General features: G+C 42.3%; 1 protein-coding gene across 8 annotated transcripts in view; it reads left to right on the top strand.

Annotated features, from left to right (window-relative positions):
• Positions 1 to 21,459, top strand: part of KIAA1211L (KIAA1211 like) — a 130,418-nt gene that overhangs the window by 68,922 nt on the left and 40,037 nt on the right. For all 8 annotated transcript variants that reach the window (XM_027554668.1, XM_027554666.1, XM_027554667.1 and 5 more), the window contains one exon: positions 9,305 to 9,384. In XM_027554668.1, the coding sequence (XP_027410469.1) occupies positions 9,315 to 9,384 (70 nt within the window). In that variant the 5' untranslated portion in view covers positions 9,305 to 9,314. The remainder of the gene's footprint in view (positions 1 to 9,304; positions 9,385 to 21,459) is intronic.

The following is a 21,459-nucleotide window of genomic DNA, read 5'->3' as shown; positions in this document are numbered from 1 at the left end:
CTGGGTTGGGAAGATCCCCTGGAGAAGGGAATGGCCACACACTCCAGTATTCTTTCCTGGAGAATTCCACGGACAGAGGAGCCTGGTGGGCTACAGTCCATGGGGTTGCAAAGAATCAGGCTCTATTGAGTGACTAACACCTTCATTGTCACAGGTCCCTTAGGCTCTGTTCAGTTTACTTCACTGTTTTTCTTTCTGTTCCTCAGACTGTAATTATGACCTATCTTCAAGTTTTCTGATTCTTCTACATGCTGAAATCTGTCTTTGAAACCCTCTACTGAATCTTTCATTCCAGTTACTATTTCAGTTGTCTTTTTTTTTAGCCTCAGATTTTTTCTTCCTTTTTAGGCTTTCTCTCCTTTTATTAATACTTCCATTTTGTTCATACATTATTTCCTTGAGTTTCTCTACTTCTTTAGTTCCCTGAGCATCTTTAAGATCATTGTTTTTAAGTCTTTGTCTGGTAGATTAGCCACCAGATCTTTTTCAGGGACAGATTCAAAACTGGACATTTGAATCTAATAATATGGTGACTCTGGAAATCAGTTCTCCCCCTTCATCTGGGTTTGCCAGGCTTTATTTTTTGTGCCAAGGATTGGCCTGAAGTGTAATCTTAAGGTCTTCTAAGATCTTTTATAAGCCTGTGAGTTTCCCTGGGCATATGCAGTAACTTTCTCATCTTCCCCATATATACAGTAGCTTTGGAATGTCCTAGTAGTCAATGCCTGGCTCCAAAAGGGGAAATCAGAAAACTGAAGTGGGGAAAGGAGACATGGGGCACCCAGCCCCGCCCTTTAAATCTCCCAGAAGTTCGAGCAGCTAGAAGGGGTGGGGCTTGCGACAGTAGGGGCAGGCGCAACAACAGTGGCAGCCTCGCAGCAGCTGTGTCACCCGAAGCACTAACCACAGCGCAGACCTCTAGTATCTGGAGAGCTGCTCCTTTTCGCCCACCATGGTTCCTTCAAGCTGTGTGCAAGCCGCTCTCAGATGCAGGGCTGCCTGGCAAGAGAGTTGGGAGTGGGAGTGAGTAGATGCTATTGAACTATGAGCTGAAATTGACTGAAATTACCTGCAGTTTACATACCAGCCTTCCTCTGGGAGTTGCAAGCCTTAAATGGACTCCGAAATAGCTACACCAAACAGATTCTGCCAGTGTAGTTGTTGTCTAGGTGGGAGAGAAATTCCTGGTGCCTCCTACTCCATGGTATTCCTAGAATCTTCCATAGACATATGTGTTTATTTCTCTAAGGTAAATACCTAGGAATGGAATTGCCAGACTGTATGGTATCTTTATGTTTTATGAGGTTTCTTCCCCAAGGAGCTGTTTTCCAAAGTGTCTGTAATGTTTTGCATTTCTGTCGACAATGAATGAGGGTGCTTGCAGCCACTTGTTATTGTCTGTCTTTCTGTGTAGCCCGTCTAGTGGGTGTCAAGTAGCATCTCACTTTGGTTTCAGCTTGCAGTTCCCTAGTGATGGGCTTCCTTGGTGGCTCAGTGGTAAAGAATCCACCTGGAATGCAGGAGACAGGGAAGATCCCCTGGATAAGGAAGTGACAACCCTTTCCAGTATTCTTATTTGGGAAATCCCATGGACAGAGGAGCCTGGCGGATTATAGTCCATGGGATTGCAAAGAGTTGGACATGACTTAGTGACTAAACAACAAAAATGGTCAAACATCTTTTCATACGCTTATTGGCTGTTTGTTTACTTTCTTGTACAAGTATCTGTTTAAATCTTTCATCTACTTTAAAATAGATGCCTTTTATTATTGTTATAAGAATTATTTATGGATTCTGGATACAAATCACTTACCAGATACACGATTTGCAAAAATTGCTCACAGTGTGTGGGCTCCCTTCACACTTTCTTGATAGATAGGTTTGAAACAAAAAGTTTAGAAATTTGGTGAAGTCCAACTTATGTTATCTTCCCTTTTAGTGTTGCATCTCAGTAATCATTGCCTAGCCCAAGATCATAAATTTATTCCAATGTTTTCTTCTAGGAGTTTTTATAGGTTTAACACTTACATTTAAGTCTGTGATCCACTGTGAGGCAATTTTTATGTGTAGTGTGAGGTAGGAATATAAATTATGCTTTGGATGTGAATGTCCAGTTGTTCCAGCATTTGTTGAAAAGACTGATTCTTCCCACATTGAATTGTCTTGGAACCCATGGTTGAAATCAATTGGCCATAAATATATTTTATTTCTGGACCCTGAATTCAGTTTACCTATATGTCTATCTGTATGCCAGTACCATGCATTCTTTTTTTAATTTTTTAGTTGGAGGATAATTTCTATACAATGTTAGAATGTGTTGATTTCTGCTGTGCCATAATGGGAATCGGTCATGAGTATATACATATATATCCCCTCCTTCTTGAGCCTCCCTCCCACCTCCGCCCCTAGTTGTCACAGAGCGCCGGGCTGGGCTCCCTGTGCTATATAGCAGCTTCCCACTTTCACTTATTTTTAATCGGAGGATAATTGCTTTCCAGTGTTGTGTTGGTTTCTGCCGTACAACAGTGTGGATCAGCCATAAGGACATCATACATATGTCCCCTCCCTCTTGAAGCCCCGTCCCGCCTGCCCCCCGGTCCCTCCCCTGTCGGTTGGCACAGGGCACAGGGTTGAGCTGCCTCCGTTACATGGCAGCTTCTCCCTAGCTATTTTGCGTATGACAGTACCATGCATTCCTGGCTGCTGAAGATTTGTATCAGTTTTGAAACTGAGAAGTATGAATCCTCCATCTTTGTTTTTCACTTTCAAGATTGTTTTGGGTCCTTTGTATTTCCATATGAATTTTCAGATCAACTTGCCAATTTCTGCAAAAAGAAAAACAAAACAAAACAAAAATTTCCGGGGAAAAACAATCCAGGTGGGATTTTGATAAGGATTGCATTGAATCTGTGTTATCAATTTGGAAAGTATTGCCATCTTAAACGTGTTTTTTTCATCTGTGAACACTGGATAACGTTCTGTTTATCTGTGTCTTCTTTAATTTCTTTTAGCAATGTTTTGTAGTTCCCAGAGTACAGATATTCTGCCTCCTTGGTTAAATTTGTTCCTGAGTAGTTTATTCTTTTGTATGCTGTTGTCAATGGAATTTTTTTTTTTAACTTCATTTTTGGGTTGTTTACTCCTGGTGAGAGAGCAATGGATGTGACCGGCATCGAAGCTCACAGCCTTGAAAGTAAGGGCAGGGGTAGGCAGATACCTTACAAACAAGTTGCTGTTGACGGCTGTGGTGAGCATTATAAAGACAGGCACAGGGCCTGAGAAAGAATATCAAACAGAGGTAAGCATAGCCTGGAGAGTGGTATGGAATGAGCAGGTCTGTAAGGGTGAACACGAAGGCTTTTTTGTACTTAATTATGGGCTCAGGGTCATGTACTCAGGATACAGATATTTTTCTTTGCATTGTGTAAATAAGTATAACGCATGGGTATCTTTAAAATACCATAGTTTAAACCTGTTCTCATTCTTCATGTGCGTAAACTTCTGTAGAATTTTTTAGTATGAGCTGCAGCTAATGATAGAATTCTGCCAAAAACTGAGGAGAAGCCTGTGGTGAGTTAGGGTTCAGAGAGCGGGAGTGGGAGCAGCCCCCACAGGGATCTTTCTTTGGATCCAGGACTCCCTTGGATTCTGTAGGCGCCCATATGCACACTGTGTGGAGGGGGCTGGAGGCTAAGCACCCTCTTGAGTTAATGAGAACCCCTGAAGAGGCCCCCTCAGGCCCAGATTTGAAGAACAAGTTTTTCTGTTCTTGGACTTGAGCTGTCAGAGCAACAGAGTGGGAGGGGGGAGGGCAAAAGCTGGTTGAGGGAGTGTTGGGACCACTTGATCTGAACCTTGAGTTCCAGCAAGAAGCAGGAGGGATCCTGGGAGATACTGGGTATTTAACACATTGCTTTTCTAAATAAAAGGGCTTCCCTGGTGGCTCAGATGGTAAAGAATCAGTCTGCAATGCAGGCGATCTGGGTTCAATCCCTGGGTTGGGAAGATCCCCTGGAAGAGGGTATGGCAACCCATTCCAGTATTCTTGCCTGGAGAATCCCCATGGACAGAGGAGCCTTGTGGGCCACAGTCCATGAGGTCCCAAAGAGTCAAACACAACTGAGTGACTAACACTTTCTAATTAAGTTTCTCCTTCTGGCTTTTTCTTGAACTTTACTCAGGTGGGGGAACGTGTATTCAGCAGTACTGGTTACTAGGCTCAACAGAGAAGACATTCCCTTTCTAACAGCTGCAGAGTGTTTGCTCCTGAAGCATCCAAGTGGAGGGGCCGGTTCTCCATCCTTGCACCCCTAAGTCTCAGGGGGCGGACATGCCTCCGTGGCCTGGAACATAGTTTTATCTGTTACTTGGCAGCAGTTTTATTCACGGTCCATCGAGCTGTGGGGGCACTGGGAAGATCAGGGCTCATTTAGGAGCCCAGGTGTTTTGATCGCTGATACTGGTGGCTCTGAAGTGACCTGTTTGCCCAAGGAGACTGTGCCTTCATGGGACAGAATGGACCATCCCTAGGGTATACCTGTTGTGTGTGTTCTTGTCTGCAGTTGTGCAGAGGTGTGAGCCCGTGGTGAGAAACGAGGTGGAGAAACCAACAGCTCTTCTCAGCGGGTGCTTGTGTGTGCTGCATTCTCAGTCCCATTCAGTTAAAGTGTTACTGCCTGTGTTTTGTAGATGAGGAAACTGAGGCTCAGCCCTCATCAGTGCTAGGGTGCAGCTTCAGCTCCAGGCCTGCCTCACTTTCAAGTCTTTCCCTTTTCTTCTGCACCATATTGACTGGCTCAGTCATTCTTGAAGGAAGTCAACCCTGAATATTCATTGGAAGGACTGATGCTGAAGCTCCAATCCTTTGGCCACTTGATGCAAACAGCCGACTCATTGAACAAGTCCCTGATGCTGAGAAAGATTGAGGGCAGGAGGAGAAGGGGGGTGACAGAGGATGAGATGGCTGGACAGCATCACCAATGCAATGGACATGAACTTGGGCAAACACTGGGGAATGGTGAGGGACAGGGAGGCCTGGCGTACTGCAGTCCATGGGGCCGGACACGGCTCAGTGACTGAACACCAACAAGCACACCATATTGCATTCTTATTCATAAGAAGGCGTTTGGGACATAAAAAGCAGGTTTTCAGACCTCCCATGTGTGGTGAGCCTGGCTGGTCGTCCCTTCGTCTGTGGGGTGAATTTTGCCTCCGAGCGTGAGTCTGTTAGCAGCCTTGCATCTGGCGCTGCTCTCTGCATCCGGGTCCAACAGATGTACCTCCAGCAAGAAGAGCCCCAGGCTGTCCTCTAGGGTCCCCCGCCCTCCTTCCAACCTGCTCCTGAGCCCCCTGCCCTGGCACAAGGCTTTATCACAGCCACGCCATTCAACCCAGGGAGCAGCACGTCAGAGCTCCTGGGTCTGTTCCACACTCAGTGGGGTGGACGCCCTCCTGCACACCTACCTCAGAGGCTTGTGCACACACTTACGTATGCCTTCACATTCTCAGCCCTTCCCAGAAAGGAGCCTTTTATAAAATGTACAGATTTTGTTTTCCATTTGAATTTTCAAAGTTTGTGAATTTATAGCAGCAAAACTGTTGGGTAGTGATTGCCCTGGTGGTGCAGCGGTCAAGACTGCACCTTCCAATGCAGGCAACATGCTAATGTTGGTCTAACGTCTCTGCTTCACTATTTTGGACCAGTTAACACATTTTTGTTGTTGTTGTTCAGTCCCTAAGTCGTGTCTGACTCTGTGTGACCCCAGGGACTGCAGCACGCCAGGCTCCTCTGTCCTCCACTGTGTCCACAGAGTTTGCTCAAATTCATGTCCATTGAGTCAGTGATGCCATCCAACCATTTTGTCCTCTGCCACCCTCTTCTCCTCCTGCCTTCAACCTTTCCGAGCATCAGGGTCTTTCCCAATGAGTCAGTTCCTCGCATCAGGTGGCAAAAGTATTCGAGCTTCATCGTCAGTCCTTCCAATGAATATTCGGAACTGATTTCCGTTAGGATTGACTGGTGTGATCTCCTTGCAGTCCAAGGGATTCACAAGAGTCTCCTCCAACACCACAGTTTAAAGGCATCAATTCCTTGTTCCCTACCCAATAGTTTTACTGCTATAAATTTATAAACTTTGAGAATTCAAATGGAAAACTGCCACAAAATCTGCACATTTTATAAAACGCTCCTTTCTGGGCAAGGCTTGGTGCCTAGCCTTCTTTATGAACCATCTCTCACATCCAAACATGACTACTGGAAAAACCATAGCTTTGACTATATGGACCTTGTTGGCAAAGTGATGTCTCTGCTGTTAATAAACCTACCTGATACCTAATACATGATCTCAATTTCAAAATGAGAATACTTAGAGTTCTTGGGGATTAAATGAGATAATTCAGTTGATAAGTCGTTGCAGTTGTTAACTCCAAATTCAGACAATAGAAAGCTCGAGCACTTGTACTTTCTAGCTCACTGGCAACCATGGAAGACGGTACCCAAGGTAGCAGTTGGTACTTAACCAGTCCTCACCGTTTTTATTCTCCTTGTTCCTTGCATTTTCCTGCTTTTCCTCCTCTACTGCACCTTCCTTCAAATACTCTGGTAGCTGCCTCTTCCCCTGTAGTAACTTTAAGCAGCAGGAGTCTATGGGATCAAGGATTTTGAAGGAGTTTGCATTCGATCTATAAATTGCTTTGGATAGTATGGACATCATAACAATAATAAGTCTTTCATTCTATGAACATGGGATGTCTTTGCAATTATTGACATTATTTTCAGTCTTTTGGCAACATTTTTTAGTTTTCAGGGTATAAGTCTTTTGTCTCTTTGGTTAAATTTATTCCTAAGTACTTTGTTCTTTTTGATACTGTTGTAAATAGAATTACTTTTTGAATTTCCTTTTTGGATTGTTCATTGTTATTTTACAGAAACAACTGATTTTTTTGTGTTCATTTTGTGTTCTGCAGCTTTGCTGAATTCATTTATTTGTCCTAATAGTTTTTTGTTTGTAGGGTGTGGATCTTTAGGATATAAGATCATTTCATCTGTGAACAGATATAATTTTACTTTTTCCTTTTCAACTTGTATGCCTCTTATTTATTTTTCTTGTCTGTGTGCTCCAGCTAGAACTTCAGTACTATGTTGAGGAGATATGGTGAGAGTGTCTTGTTCCTGATCTTAGAGGAAAAATTCAGTTTTTCACTGTTGTATAATGTTAGCTGTGGCCTTTTCTTATATGGCCTTATTACATCAAGGTAGTTTTCCTTTATTTCTAGTTTTTTAAATTTTTTGTCATAAAAGGTGTTGACTTTTGTCAAATGGCTTTTTTGCATCAGTTGAGATGATCATTTTTTTTTTCTACATCCTGTTGCTCCAACATTTTTGTAAAGTCAAATTATATCAAAATCAGGAAGCAAGGCTTATGATTGCTTGTTCACTTTTTAAGGAGTTGGCTGATCAGGGATGGACTGTTTGACATTAATATTAAAGGAGACCTAAATATTAGACTCAACTCTAGCAAAGACCTGCAACTTCTTTCCTCTGTTAAATATTTTTTTTTAATTTCTCCCATCATTGCCCATTGTGTACTGTGTATAAGTGATAAATGTTAATTCATCAGTTAAATATTTTAGCTCCCTTTTAAAGTGGGAAAATTCATAATGACTGCCAATAAGAAATAGCTTTCCAAGTAAATGATGAGTTAGTCTGTGTAGGATAGAATGTGCTGTTTTAAAAGTCAGCTATGGGGACTTCCCTGGTGGTCCAGTGGTTAAGAATCCTCCTGCCAATTCAGGGGACACAGGTTCAATTCCTGGTCTGGCAAGATCCCACATGCTTGCCGGGCAACTGAGCCCCTGTGCCACAACTACCGAGCCTTCACTCTGGAGCCCACGTGCTGCAACCACTGAAGCCCTCTTGCTCCAGAGCCTGTGCTCCGCAACAAGAGAAGCCACCGCAAGGAGAAGCCTGCAGACTGCAACGAAGGGCAGCCCCTGCCCCCTGCAAGCAGAGAAAGCCCATGCACAGCAGTGAAGACCCAGCACAGCCAAAGATAAATATATTAATTTTTTAAAAAGTCAGCTGTGGAAGGCAGGGGCACAGCTCAGTACTCTCTAGCAGGAACATTGGCCAGTAATCATTTATTTGAGTTCGATGAAAAGTCAGAGGTTTTTAATTCAGGAAGAAGCCAAGTCCTTATGGATTAAATGATGATAGTATTTGGGATGATTTACTTTGCAATGACCTGGCGGAAGTGGGAGGGGATAAGGGGTTAAGATGAGCAAGAGTCATATGTATTAAGTTCATTATACATTCTGTGTACTTTTGTTTGAAATTTTTCATAAAAAGTTCTAAAAAGAAATAAGGTAAATAAATGATGGTGCAGCATCCAATCAAAATATTATGTAGCCATTACAATAACACATCGAGGATTTTACTGATGTGGGATAAGAAAATCGGAAGTCAGTCTTACCAATGTAGTGCATGTGTGCTTGTGCACATAAATATTTGCATAGAAAAATATTGGAAGGAAAAATATTAAAACATTGTCTGTGGTTAGTCTTCCTTGATTGGTGGGATAGTGAGTGATTTTCTTTCTCTGTGTCTTCCAAACTTTCTACGGTGAACAAGAGAAAAACGTAATTGCTTTTTAAGATTTTTTAGATTGGATTACAGTTGCTTTACAATGTTGTGTTGGTTGCTGCTGTACAGCAGCATGAGTCGGCTATGTGCATACATGTATCCCCTCACTCCTGAGCCTCCCTCCCACCCCTGCATCCCAGCCCTCTCGGTCCTCACAGAGCACCGAGCTGAGCTCCGTGTGCTACCCAGCAGCGTCCCACTGGCTGGCTATTTCACGCGTGGTAGTGTAGATATGCCAGTGTGCCCCTCTCAGTTCCTCCCGCCCTCTCCTTCCCCCACTGTGTCCACAAGTCTGTCTTCTCTGTCTGCGTCTCTATTCCTGCCCTGCAAATAGGTTCTTCAGTATCATTTTCTGGATTCCATATATATATGTTAATACCCGGCATTTGAGCAATACATAATTTCTGAAAATTTTTCTTTCAAAGAAAGAAACCGCATCTGCATTGTATAAATTGGTGAAGCTTTCCCAGTTTTCTGTTTTCCATTAAATGGGTCTGGTCAGTGGTTAGATAAACACTGATGTGGTTACTAATCTTGAGCCCTGGACCTATTTTTTGGCCTCTGTCTTTGCCTGGGTCATGGGCAAAATTCAGTCACCACCATCTCGGTCATTGACTTCAGTTAGACTTGTTCCTCTCACATGGCTTTCTCCCTGATTTTTAGTGAGCTGGACATGATTTCCACGAGGGTGATGGACATTAAGCTTCGGGAGGCTGCAGAAGGCCTTGGGGAGGACAGCACAGGTAAGGCCTTCCTTCACTCTCCCTGCCCTGGGAGGACCCTTGTTGGGTTGTGGGGCTGGGAGAGGGGCTTCCGAAGAAGGGCTTCGGGTTCTCCGCATGGAGAGTGGGTTCAGTTCAGTGTGTTCAGACACCCCCAGATCCCTCTCAGGGGCTGGAGAGCACATCCAAGACTGTGGACGGCCAACTGAGGGCCGTGCTCCTTTGCTTCTCCATCAGACACACCAGGGACAACGTGTGTATGTGTGTGGGTGTGTGTGTGTGAGAGAGAGACCAAGAGAGAGATTAAGTCCTTTTCCTTGTTCCTGAAGGTGAACATATCCCCAGGTTTAGTTGACAGAAGCAGGGGAAGAGAGAAGCTATGGAACATTCCTCATCCAGGAACATCCAGAGGTTTCAGTGAGACATTAGGCAAAGTCTTGGATGGTCTAAACATCCAGAAGAAATAACAATATCAAGAGAGAGCCTTTGGTGCCTCTTTTATGGCTTTTATTCTCCTTCCAGAGACCTTTATTGTGCTTTTCTATGGAGCTGAATTCCAAGTCCATGAATCATCATTTCAAAACACACTGCACAAGTTACCCAGTTATGTGATTGGTTTACTGTTATCTGTAGATTGCTCTGTGTGTCTTGATAGAGGTGGAAAATTGACCTTAGGAAACACATGTGATCTCCCCACATGAGCCTCATATCAGCTATTTGTATTCACCTTATTTTTGTGGCAGAGGTTTCCACTTTTCTCTCTGCTGATTTAAGTCAAAGTACTAGTAGTGATTGTCTTTAAGGTAGTTCAAGTGAACAGCTTCCAAAAATATTAAACCCTAGCTCTTAACTCTTAGCTTCAGATACTAATTTCATTAAAGACTTAATTTCATATAATACAGATTTTTCTTATTATCCTATATATTAGGATTACTTTTTTCTTTCACATTTCAGTACATGCAGTGGTAATTTTCTTTTCAACAAATGGTGCTAAAGCAATTGGACATTCGTATGTTAAAAAAAATGAAATTTGAAAGTTCACAGTTGGTTTGAATTCAAATGAGGGTACAAAAATTAAATGTATAATCGGCATAAATGTAATAACTATAAATCTTTTAATAAAAGAAAACATAGGAGCAAATATTTATAACCTAGGATTAGATAAGAGTTCTTAGATACGATACCTCAGACTCTAAAAGAAAAGGTTGATAAATGGAACTTTCTCAAAATTTAAAACTTTTGTTCTGTGAAAGATGCTGTTAAGAAAATGAAAAGTCAAGTCACAGACTGGGAGAAAATATTTACAAATCACATTTGACAAAAGCAGTCAAAATTTGACAGTAAGATAACAACCCAATTAAAAGTAGGTAAAGAATTTTTAAAGATGTTCTACTTAAGAGGATGTGCAAGTGGCAAAAAGCACATGAAAAAACGCTTAACATCAATAGCCGTTAGTGCAAACTAAAGCTATGATGAGACACCACTATACACCTACTAGAGTGGGGGAAACCCAACAGAGACACACTTGACAATAACAAATGCTGCTGCTGCTGTTGCTAAGTCACTTCAGTCGTGTCCGACTCTGCGCGACCCCATAGACAGAAGCCCACCAGGCTCCCCCGTCCCTGGGATTCTCCAGGCAAGAACACTGGAGTGGGTTGCCATTTCCTTCTCCAATGCATGAAAGTGAAAAGTGAAAGTGAAGTCACTCAGTCGTGTCCGACTCTTCTCGACCCCGTGGACTGCAGCCCACCAGGCTCCTCCGTCCATGGGATTTTCCAGGCAAGAGTACTGGAGTGGGGTGCCATTGCCTTCTAGGAGATTTCAAGGCAGCTGAAACCCTCTTATACTGCCAATGAAAATGCAAATGGTGCAGCCCCTTGGGAAAGTACTTGTCAGTTTCTTATAAAATTAAAAATGCACTTAGTCTATGATTCGCCAGTCCGACTCCTAGGTGTTTACCTAAGAGAAATGAAACTGTATTTTATTTTACACAAAAGCCTATAGCAATTTTACTTTTGTTTACTACTTTGTTTATATCTATACAACGGAACCAACTCTTTGGGACCCCATGGACTATAACCCATTTGCCAGGCTCCTCTGTCCTTGGAATTCTCCAGGCAAGTATACCAGAATGGGTTGCCATTTCCTGCTCCAGAGGATCTTCCTGACCCAGGGATTGAATCCAGATCAGATCAGTCACTCAGTCGTATCTGACTCTTTTCGACCCCATGAATCACAGCACGCCAGGCCTCCCTGTCCATCACCATTTCCCAGAGTTCACTCAGACTCACGTCCATCGAGTCAGTGATGCCATCCAGCCATCTCATCCTCTGTCGTCCCCTTCTCCTCCTGCCCCCAATCCCTCCCAGCATCAGAGTCTTTTCCAATGAGTCAACTCTTCACATGAGGTAGCCAAAGTACTGGAGTTTCAGCTTTACCATCATTCCTTCGAAAGAAATCCCAGGGCTGATCTCCTTCAGAATGGACTGGTTGGATCTCCTTGCAGTCCAAGGGACTCTCAAGAGTCTTCAACACCACAGTTCAAAAACATCAATTCTTTGGCACTCAGCTTTCTTCACAGTCCAACTCTCACACCCATACATGACCACTGGAAAAACCATAGCCTTGACTAGATGAAACTTTGTTGGCAAAGTAATGTCTCTGCTTTTGAATATGCTATCTAGGTTAGTCATAACTTTCCTTCCAAGGAGTAAGCGCCTTTTAATTTCATGGCTGCAGTCACCATCTGCAGTGATTTTGGAGCCCAGAAAAATAAAGTCTGACACTGTTTCCACTGTTTCCCCATCTATTTGCCATGAAGTGATGGGACCGGATGCCATGATCTTCGTTTTCTGAATGTTGAGCTTTAAGCCAACTTTTTCACTCTCCATTTGCACTTTCAAACACGTGTATGCCTGTGGCGGATTCATTTCGATATATGGCAGAACCAATACAATATTGTAAAGTTTAAAAATAAAAATTAAAAAAAAAGAGGCTTTTGAGTTCCTGTTCACTTTCTGCCATAAGGGTGGTGTCATCTGCATATCTGAGGTTATTGATATTTCTCCCGGCGATCTTGATTCCAGCTTGTGTTTCTTCCAGTCCAGCGTTTCTCATGATGTACTCTGCATATAAGTTAAATAAGCAGGGTGACAATATACAGCCTTGACGTACTCCTTTTCCTATTTGGAACCAGTCTGTTGTTCCATGTCCAGTTCTAACTGTTGCTTCCTGACCAGCACACAGATTTCTCAAGAGGTAGATCAGGTGGTCTGGTATTCCCATCTCTTTCAGGATTTTCCACAGTTTCTTGTGATCCACACAGTCAAAGGCTTTGGCATAGTCAATAAAGCAGAAATAGATGTTTTTCTGGAACTCTCTTGCTTTTTCCATGGTCCAGCGGATGTTGGCAATTTGATCTCTGGTTCCTCTGCCTTTTCTAAGACCAGCTTGAACATCAGGAAGTTCACGGTTCACGTATTGCTGAAGCCTGGCTTGGAGAATTTTGAGTATTACTTTACTAGCATGTGAGATGAGTGCAATTGTGTGGTAGTTTGAGCATTCTTTGGCATTGCCTTTCTTTGGGATTGGAATGAAAACTGACTTTTTCCAGTCCTGTGGCCACTGCTGAGTTTTCCAAATTTGCTGGCATATTGAGTGCAGCACTTTCACAGCATCATCTTTCAGGATTTGGAATAGCTCAACTGGAATTCCATCACCTCCGATCCCAAGTCTCCTGCATCTCCTGCATGTCTTTATCCACTGTACCACCTGGGAAGCCCCATGCAATGGAACAGTACTCAGCAATAGATAGGAACAAGCTCTTGATTGATGTAACAACATGGAGGAATCTCTAGCATGTGGTGATAAGTTTAAAAAGCCAAATCAAAAGGATACATGCTGTCTGAATGACTCTGGAAAAGGAAAAACAATCAAGAGCAGAGAAGATATTAGTGGTTTCCAGGGAAAGGTTTGACTATAAAAGGCAGCACAGGAGGGTGATGTGTGACTTTGGTGGTGATTATTCAGCTCTGTGTACCCCTAAAAGAGTTAATTTTATTAATAAAATTTTTAAAACAACTTTCAAATGATGTACTTTAAGTCCCCTACATACAAACCTTCAAGTTTCAACTTTTAAAGATGAGAACGTGTCTGCCAGCCCCTGTATGGCAGCTGTTGTACTCTACCTGCTGTACTTTTTAAGGTCAGATCAGATTAGATCAGTCGCTCAGTCGTGTCCGACTCTTTGTGACCCCATGAATCACAGCACGCCAGGCCTCCCTGTCCATCACCAACTCCCGGAGTTCACTCAGACTCACGTCCATCGAGTCAGTGATGCCATCCAGCCATCTCATCCTCTGTCGTCCCCTTCTCCTCCTGCCCCCAATCCCTCCCAGCATCAGAGTCTTTTCCAGTGAGTCAACTCTTCGCATGAGGTAGCCAAAGTACTGGAGTTTCAGCTTTACCATCATTCCTTCCAAAGAAGTCCCAGGGCTGATCTCCTTCAGAATGGACTGGTTGGATCTCCTTGCAGTCCAAGGGACTCTCAAGAGTCTTCTCCAACACCACAGTTCAAAAGCATCAATTCTTTGGCGCTCAGCTTTCTTCACAGTCCAACTCTCACATCCATACATGACCACAGGAAAAACCGTAGCCTTGACTAGACGAACCTTTGTTGGCAAAGTAATGTCTCTGCTTTTTAATATGCTATCTAGGTTGGTCATAACTTTCCTTCCAAGGAGTAAGCGTCTTTTAATTTCATGGCTGTAGTCACCATCTGCAGTGACTTTGGAGCCCAGAAAAATAAAGTCTGACACTGTTTCCACTGTTTCCCCATCTATTTGCCATGAAGTGATGGGACCGGATGCCATGATCTTCATTTTCTGAATGTTGAGCTTTAAGCCAACTTTTTCACTCTCCACTTTCACTTTCATCAAGAGGCTTTTGAGTTCCTCTTCACTTTCTGCCATAAGGGTGGTGTCATCTGCATATCTGAGGTTATTGATATTTCTCCCGGCGATCTTGATTCCAGCTTGTGTTTCTTCCAGTCCAGCGTTTCTCATGATGTACTCTGCATATAAGTTAAATAAGCAGGGTGACAATATACAGCCTTGACGTACTCCTTTTCCTATTTGGAACCAGTCTGTTGTTCCATGTCCAGTTCTAACTGTTGCTTCCTGACCTGCATACAGGTTTCTCAAGAGGCAGATCAGGTGGTCTGGTATTCCCATGTCTTTCAGAATTTTCCACAGTTTCTTGTGATCCACACAGTCAAAGGCTTTGGCATAGTCAATAAAGCAGAAATAGATGTTTTTCTGGAACTCTCTTGCTTTTTCCGTTAAGGTACTGTACTGTAATTTTGGACTTCCCTGGTGTCTCAGTGGTAAGAATCCACCTGCAATGCAGAAAACACAGGAGACACTGATTCAGTCCCTGGGTCAGGAAAATCCCCTGGAGGAGGTCACGGCAACTCACTCCAGTATTCTTGCCTGAAGAATCCCATGGACAGAGAATCCTGGTGGGCTACAGTCTGTAGGGTCGCAAAGAGTCGGACATGACTGAAGTGACTTAGCACAGACACACACACATGCATTCTTAATATATAGCCAATTGTATTAGTTGGGGCCCTAGGCTAACTTTGTTGAACTTAGGAACAAAAAGTTTACTTATGAACACGTTCTTGGAACAGAATGCATTAGTATGTAGAGGGACTTACTGTACCAGATTTGAAAAATAGTCAAGTGGATTTTTTAGAAATAAGTAAAACTATTATGATGAAAAATTCAATTGATGAGTTTATTAGCAGATTATATCAGCTTGAGGGAGATCTCAAGGAAGTACACAGAATGTATCATAAAACGGTAAAAGGAAGGAAAATACAGAAAGAGGACAAGAAGCATGGAGATAAATGAGAGGGTATAACGTGTGTTTGAGCAATGTCTTAGGAGAGGAGAGAGTAGCTGAGAATTTTCTGGAATTCAGTTAAAAAAAAAAAAAAGATAATCCAATCTACACATTTAACAAACTGAATGACTCCCAGGAAGGATAAATAAAAGGAAATCCACATAGAATTAAAGTATAGAATACTAAAGACAAAAGTGAAAAATCTTAAAATTAGTCTGAGAGAAAAATAAAAGGACCTTCAGAGGAGCAAGAAACTGACTTCTTGACCACACAACAGAAGCCACAAAACAGTAAAATGATGTCTTCAATATTATTAAAAGAATAACTTAGAAAAAGTAACTGCCAACCTAGAATGTTAAACCTAGAAAAATGATGTTTCAGGAAGGCGCTTCAGGAATAAAGTCATTTTCAGATAAACAAAAACTGAGTTTGTCACCAGGAGAGCCTCAGATTCCAAAGGAATCTGCCTTCAGGCAGGAGGAAAATCATACTCTGTGGAGTGTCTGGGCAAAGAAGGAATGACAAGCAGAGAAGATAAGAAACAAGCAGACACATCCAAACAGACATGGAGGGACCTCCCTGGCGGTCCAGTGGTTAAGATTCTGTGCTTCCAGCGCAGGAAGCGCGGGTTCAATCCCTGGTCGGGGAACTAAGATTCCACCTAATGTGTGGCATGGCCAAAGATTAAACAAAATAAAATTTTAACAATGAACAAATAAAAGCAAATGAATATGGAATAGTATCTTTGGGTTTTTAAAGATCAGAATGAAAACAGTAGGGCATTAAATAAGATGAAAGTATTCTAACTTACTGAAGAACTGACTTATTTGAAAAGACCCTGATGCTGGGAAGATTGAAGGCGGGAGAAGGGGACGACAGAGGATGAGATGGTTGGATGGCATCACCGACTCAATGGACATGAGTTTGAGTAAACTCTGGGAGTTGGTGATGGACAGGGAGGCCTGCCATGCTGCAGTCCATGGGGTTTCAAAGAGTCAGACATGACTGAGCGACTGAACTGAACTGATTCTAACTTTCTTATTTTGTTCCATAATAGAATGTGTAGTATAATTTCTGGGGTAAGCCCTGAAAGAACAGAGATAAAAGACAAAGTTTACAAACTAGAAGTGGAAAAAAATGGAATGTTCTTTTAAAGTCAGTTAATCCAAAAGACAGAAAGAAAGATTTTAAAAGACCACAAAGATGGTAGACTTGTTTTTTATTAACATGGCAGTAATTAGAATAAAGGCTTCCCAAGTGACTCAGCTGGTAAAGAATCCACCTGCAATGTGGGAGACCTGGGTTTGGTCCCTGGGTTGGAAAGATCCCCTGGAGAAGGGAAAAGCTACCCACTCCAGTATTCTTGCCTAGGGAACAGTCCATGGGGTTGAAAAGAGTCAGACATGACTGAGCGACTTTCACCTTCAAGTGATTCATTGGTAAAGAAGCTGCCTGCCAATGCAGGAGAAGTGAGTTTGATCCCTGGGTGGGGAAGATCCCGTGGAGGAGGAAATGACAACCCACTCCAGTATTCTTGGCTGGGAGATCCCATGGAGAGGAGTCTGGTGGGCTGCAGTGCATGGGGTTTCAGAAGAGTGGGACATGACTTTGTGACAACAACAAACTAGAGTAAGTGGCAGTAGCTAATTCTATTAATGTTCCAGTCAGAAGTTAAAGGTCAGATTGGTTTTCTAAAACTCTCGTGGTGGTTCAGTCGCTAGGTTGTGTCTGACTCTGTGACCCCACGGACCCTTCCAGGCTCTTCTGTCCATGGGATTCTCCAGGCAAGAATACTAGAGTGGTTTGCCATTTCCTTCTCCAGGGGATCTTCCCGACCCAGGGATGGTACTTGTGTCTCCTGCATTGAAGGCAGATTCTTTACCACTGAGCCACCAGGGAAGCCCACTCTAAAACTCTAAATCTCTTAAATATAAGGATTAGAAAAGTTTAAGGTAAAAGGAAAGAAGAAAATGAAACTTGCTAACACTGGGCCAAAGGAAGCTGGAATGGTTGTATCAATAGCAGTCAAAATAAACTTTAAGGCAGAAAGCATTACTATTAATAAAGAGGGTCATTTCACAAAAGGTTCACTTCTACAGGAAGATATTAATTCTCCCTTTCTATAACATTTATCAACATAATGTCCAAAGTTACAGAGTAGAAACTGGCAGTTAAGTAAAAAAGATAACTCTACAATCAGAGTGCGTTATTTTTAATACAGCTAATTGATAGGACAAGTGTATTAAAAATTAAAGACATAAAGTACTTGGGCAACACAATTAAAAAGAAAAGACCTTGTCCTAATTGACGTGTGTGGGCCAGTGAAGAGAATACATTATTTTCAAGCACTCTAGGAACATTTTCAAATTTATGGTAAGCCATAAAGCAAGTCTGGACAAATGTCAATGGATTCAAATCATGTAGTGTGTTCACTGACCGCAATGCAATTAAGCTAGAGTTCAATAGCAAAGATTAGAAGAAAATTCCTTCTAATCTAAAATGCTTGGATATTAACACATACTTTTCTAAATAACCTATAGGTCTAAGAAGCTATTATAATGAAAATTAGAAAATATTTTACCAAATATAAAGAAACTACATATCAGAACACATGAATGCAGCTAAAATAGATTTAGCAGGAAATGTGTTGCCTTGAAAGTGAAAGTGTTGGCCGATCGTTTGTGTCTGACTCTTTGCAACCCCATGGACTATAGCCTACCAGGCTCCTCTGTCCATGGAATTCTCCAGGCAAGGATACTGAAGTGGGTTGCCATTTCATTCTCCAGGGGATCTTCCCAACCCAAGGATTGAACCAGGGTCTCATGCATTATGGGCAGATTCTTTACCATCTGAGCCACCAGGGAAGCTATATTGCCTTAAATGTGTATATTATGAAAACAGAGAACCTAAAAATTAATTAGCTAAGTATTCATCTCAAGAAGTTTAAAAAGATAGCAAAGTAAATCCAAAGGAAAGTAGGAGAAAGGAAAGAAAAACTAAAACAGAAATTAGTGAAATTAAAAAAATATTGCATTAATATTGTTAATGCAAAAAAATATTGCACTTATTCTTTTCTCATGTGAAAAGAATTAACAAAGCCAGACTTTTTTTTTTAAGGCAAATGAAACTGACAAACCTCCTATGTTATTGATCCAGGAGACAAGGAGGTGCAGATAATACCAGGGCTAAGAAAAGGGGGCTATATTATAGATAGTATAGATGCTAAAATAAAAGGCTGTTATTAATAACTATATGCCAATACATGTGAAAATGTGGGAATCTAGAGTCTGTCATACAGAGTTACGTTGTCAGAAAGAGAAAAACAAATAATCATATATTAATACATTATATGAAACCGAGAAAAGTGGTACTGATGAATCTGTTTGCAGGGCAGGAATAGCGATACAGACATAGAGAATGGAATTGTGGGCAGAGTGGGGAAGAGAGCGTGGGAAGAACTGAGAGAGTAACACTGAAACATATACACTACCATATATGAAATAGACAGCTAGTGGAAAGCTGCTGTATAGCACAGGGGGCTCAGCTCAGTGCTCTGTGATGACCTAGAGGCGTGTGGTGGGGGGAGTGGGTGGGAGGGAGGCTCAAGAAAGAGGATGTATATATTTACAGATAGTTGATTCACGATGTTTCACAGCAGAAACTAACACAACATTGTAAATCTTCTGTATCCCAATTACAAAATAAACAATAAAATAAAATTAGTGATGAACCTGGGGGAAAATGGAAAAAAGATAGTTAGAAAAGTAAAACAATAAAATGAATTCAAGAAGCAGGAAACCCAAATAGTTCCTATAACCATTAAAGAATTTAAATTAAAAAGCCTAGTAGGTGAACAGATATAACACACATAGGCCCCCACTGTATGGTCTACTAATCACGACAAATCAAAGTGTTCAGCGACTGTACTTCGGATCTTCGTAGCCACTCCCTTTAATTCCAAAGCACTGTCTTCAACTGTAAAAGACTGTGAGGCTACATGTTTGTTCCATCTTCTGGGATGCATATCTATCTGTCAGCTGGCAAAGGCCAGGTAGTGTCCTGTGATTCAGAAGAACTCTGAGGAGCCTTTCAAAATAATAAGCTCTCTCTGAGGCCCACCAGGCTTCCCTGATAGCTCATTTGGTAAAGAATCCGCCTGCAATGCAGGAGATCTGGGTTCGATCACTGGGTTTGGAAGATCTCCTGGAGAAGGGAAAGGCTACCCACTCCAGTGTTCTTGGGCTTTCCTTTTGGCTCAGCTGGTAAAGATCTGACTGCAATGTGGGAGACCTGGGTTCGATCCCTGGGTTGGGAAGATTCCCTGGAGAAGAGAAAGGCTACCCTACCCACTCCAGTATCCTGGCCTGGAGAATCCCATGGACTGTACAGTCCATGGGGTCACAAAGAGTCGGACACGACTGAGCGAAGACCCATCAGTTAATAGCATGGACATTTTGAGGTTATAAAGGTAAGGAAACTTCCACAAGAAGTTAAGAAAGGGTTTCCTGGGTGGCCCAGGGGTTGAGAATACACCTGCCAATGCAAGGGACAGGGCTTCCATGCCTGGTCTGGGAAGACTCCATATGCCCTGGGGCAGCTAAGCCCTTCAAAGCCCTAGAGCCCTGGCGCCTGTGCTCCACAGGAGGGACCACGGCAGGGAGAAGCCTGAGCACCGCAACTAGAGAGTAGCCCTGTTCCTGCCACTGGAGAAAGATGGGAAGACCCGGTGCAGCCAAAAAGTAATTAATTAACTAGGTAACATTTTAAAAAAGAAGTTAAGAAAACTTGACTGTAGAACTCATTTCTTTTGGGGTATGGATATACTCCCCTTAAGGTAATACAGTAGGTATTCCTGCTATAGAATAATCCTAAGAAATTCTCCACATGAAGGCAAGATCATGTATACTTCCCAAGGCAGGCATTAATGTAAACAAATTATAAAGATCCTACTTTTTTTAGAAAGGAATTCACCTTACAAAATGATCTACTTATCAAATGAATCAGTTGTGAGTGAATTTTCAGGATAGACTAGACAGCATCCTGATAACCGGTGACATTCCATCCTTCTGTTAGTTCTCATATTCAGAAGGAAAGGAATCAACTTTGCTGAGCTACTGAAATCTCAGGATCCTGAATATGATGGGAATTTGTGGGTGAGGGCGAGGGTGACGTCAGAGAAGAGATCACGAAATGTTTAAAAGTATAGACCAGCGGTCCCTAGCCTTTTTGGCACCAAGGACTGGATTCTTGGACAACAGGTTTTCTCTGGACCGGGGTTGGAGGGATGGTTTGGGGATGATTCAGACACATCATATTTATTGTGTACTTTATTTCTATTATTACTGTATCAACTCCACTTCAGATCATCAGGCATTAGATTCCAGAGGTTGGGGACCCCTGGTGTAGATTCCAACACTCCAGGAAGCATGACAGAGTCAGCGCTACCACCACCAGTTGGTGGGTTTTCTCCCCAAACGTTGCTAGCTCATCACCGCATTTGGCACTCCAGCAGCCCCTCTTGCCCGTGAGGCTGGGCCTCCTCTGGTTGTCCATGGTGCTCACATCCATGCTAAAGGAAGCACTTGAGAATTTTTAAAATTTTTATTTTATTGAAGTATAGTTGATTTACATTGTTGGATTAATTTCTGCTATACAGCAAAGTGACTCACCTTATACACACACACACACACACACACATACATATTCTTAGCACTTGAGGATTATTTTGAAAAATGATTTGGGTTATCACTATGGTCTTTACCTCACCAAGACTTTTTGCTTTTGACTATTTTTATTTTAGGGATTAAAATCTGATTTTGCTTATACAATGGAATATTGCTCAGCATTTAGAGAAAGGAAGACTGGAAAATGCATGCATCTCCATGCAAAATCTCAAACACAATATATGGAGGGAAAGGAGCAACACACAAGCAAGCATATATGCTGTATGAGTCTACCCAGAATGTCCTGTGTGGATTCAAGAATGGGCAAAACAAATATGGTACTATAAATAAGGACAGTGGTTGCATCAAAACAATTGGGGACGGACATGTACACACTGCTGTGTTTAAAATAGGTAACCAGTAAGGACCTACTGTATAGCACAGGGAACTCTGCTTAATGTCATGTGGCAGCCTGAGTGGGAGGGGAGTTTGGGGAAGAATGGATACCTGTGTGTACGGTTGAGTC

This window comes from Bos indicus x Bos taurus, chromosome 11 (genome assembly GCF_003369695.1).
Source record: "Bos indicus x Bos taurus breed Angus x Brahman F1 hybrid chromosome 11, Bos_hybrid_MaternalHap_v2.0, whole genome shotgun sequence".
In the NCBI taxonomy this organism is placed as follows: Eukaryota; Metazoa; Chordata; class Mammalia; order Artiodactyla; family Bovidae; genus Bos; species Bos indicus x Bos taurus.
Note: the sequence above shows the minus strand (reverse complement) of the source record. Positions and strands in the feature narration are given on the sequence as shown.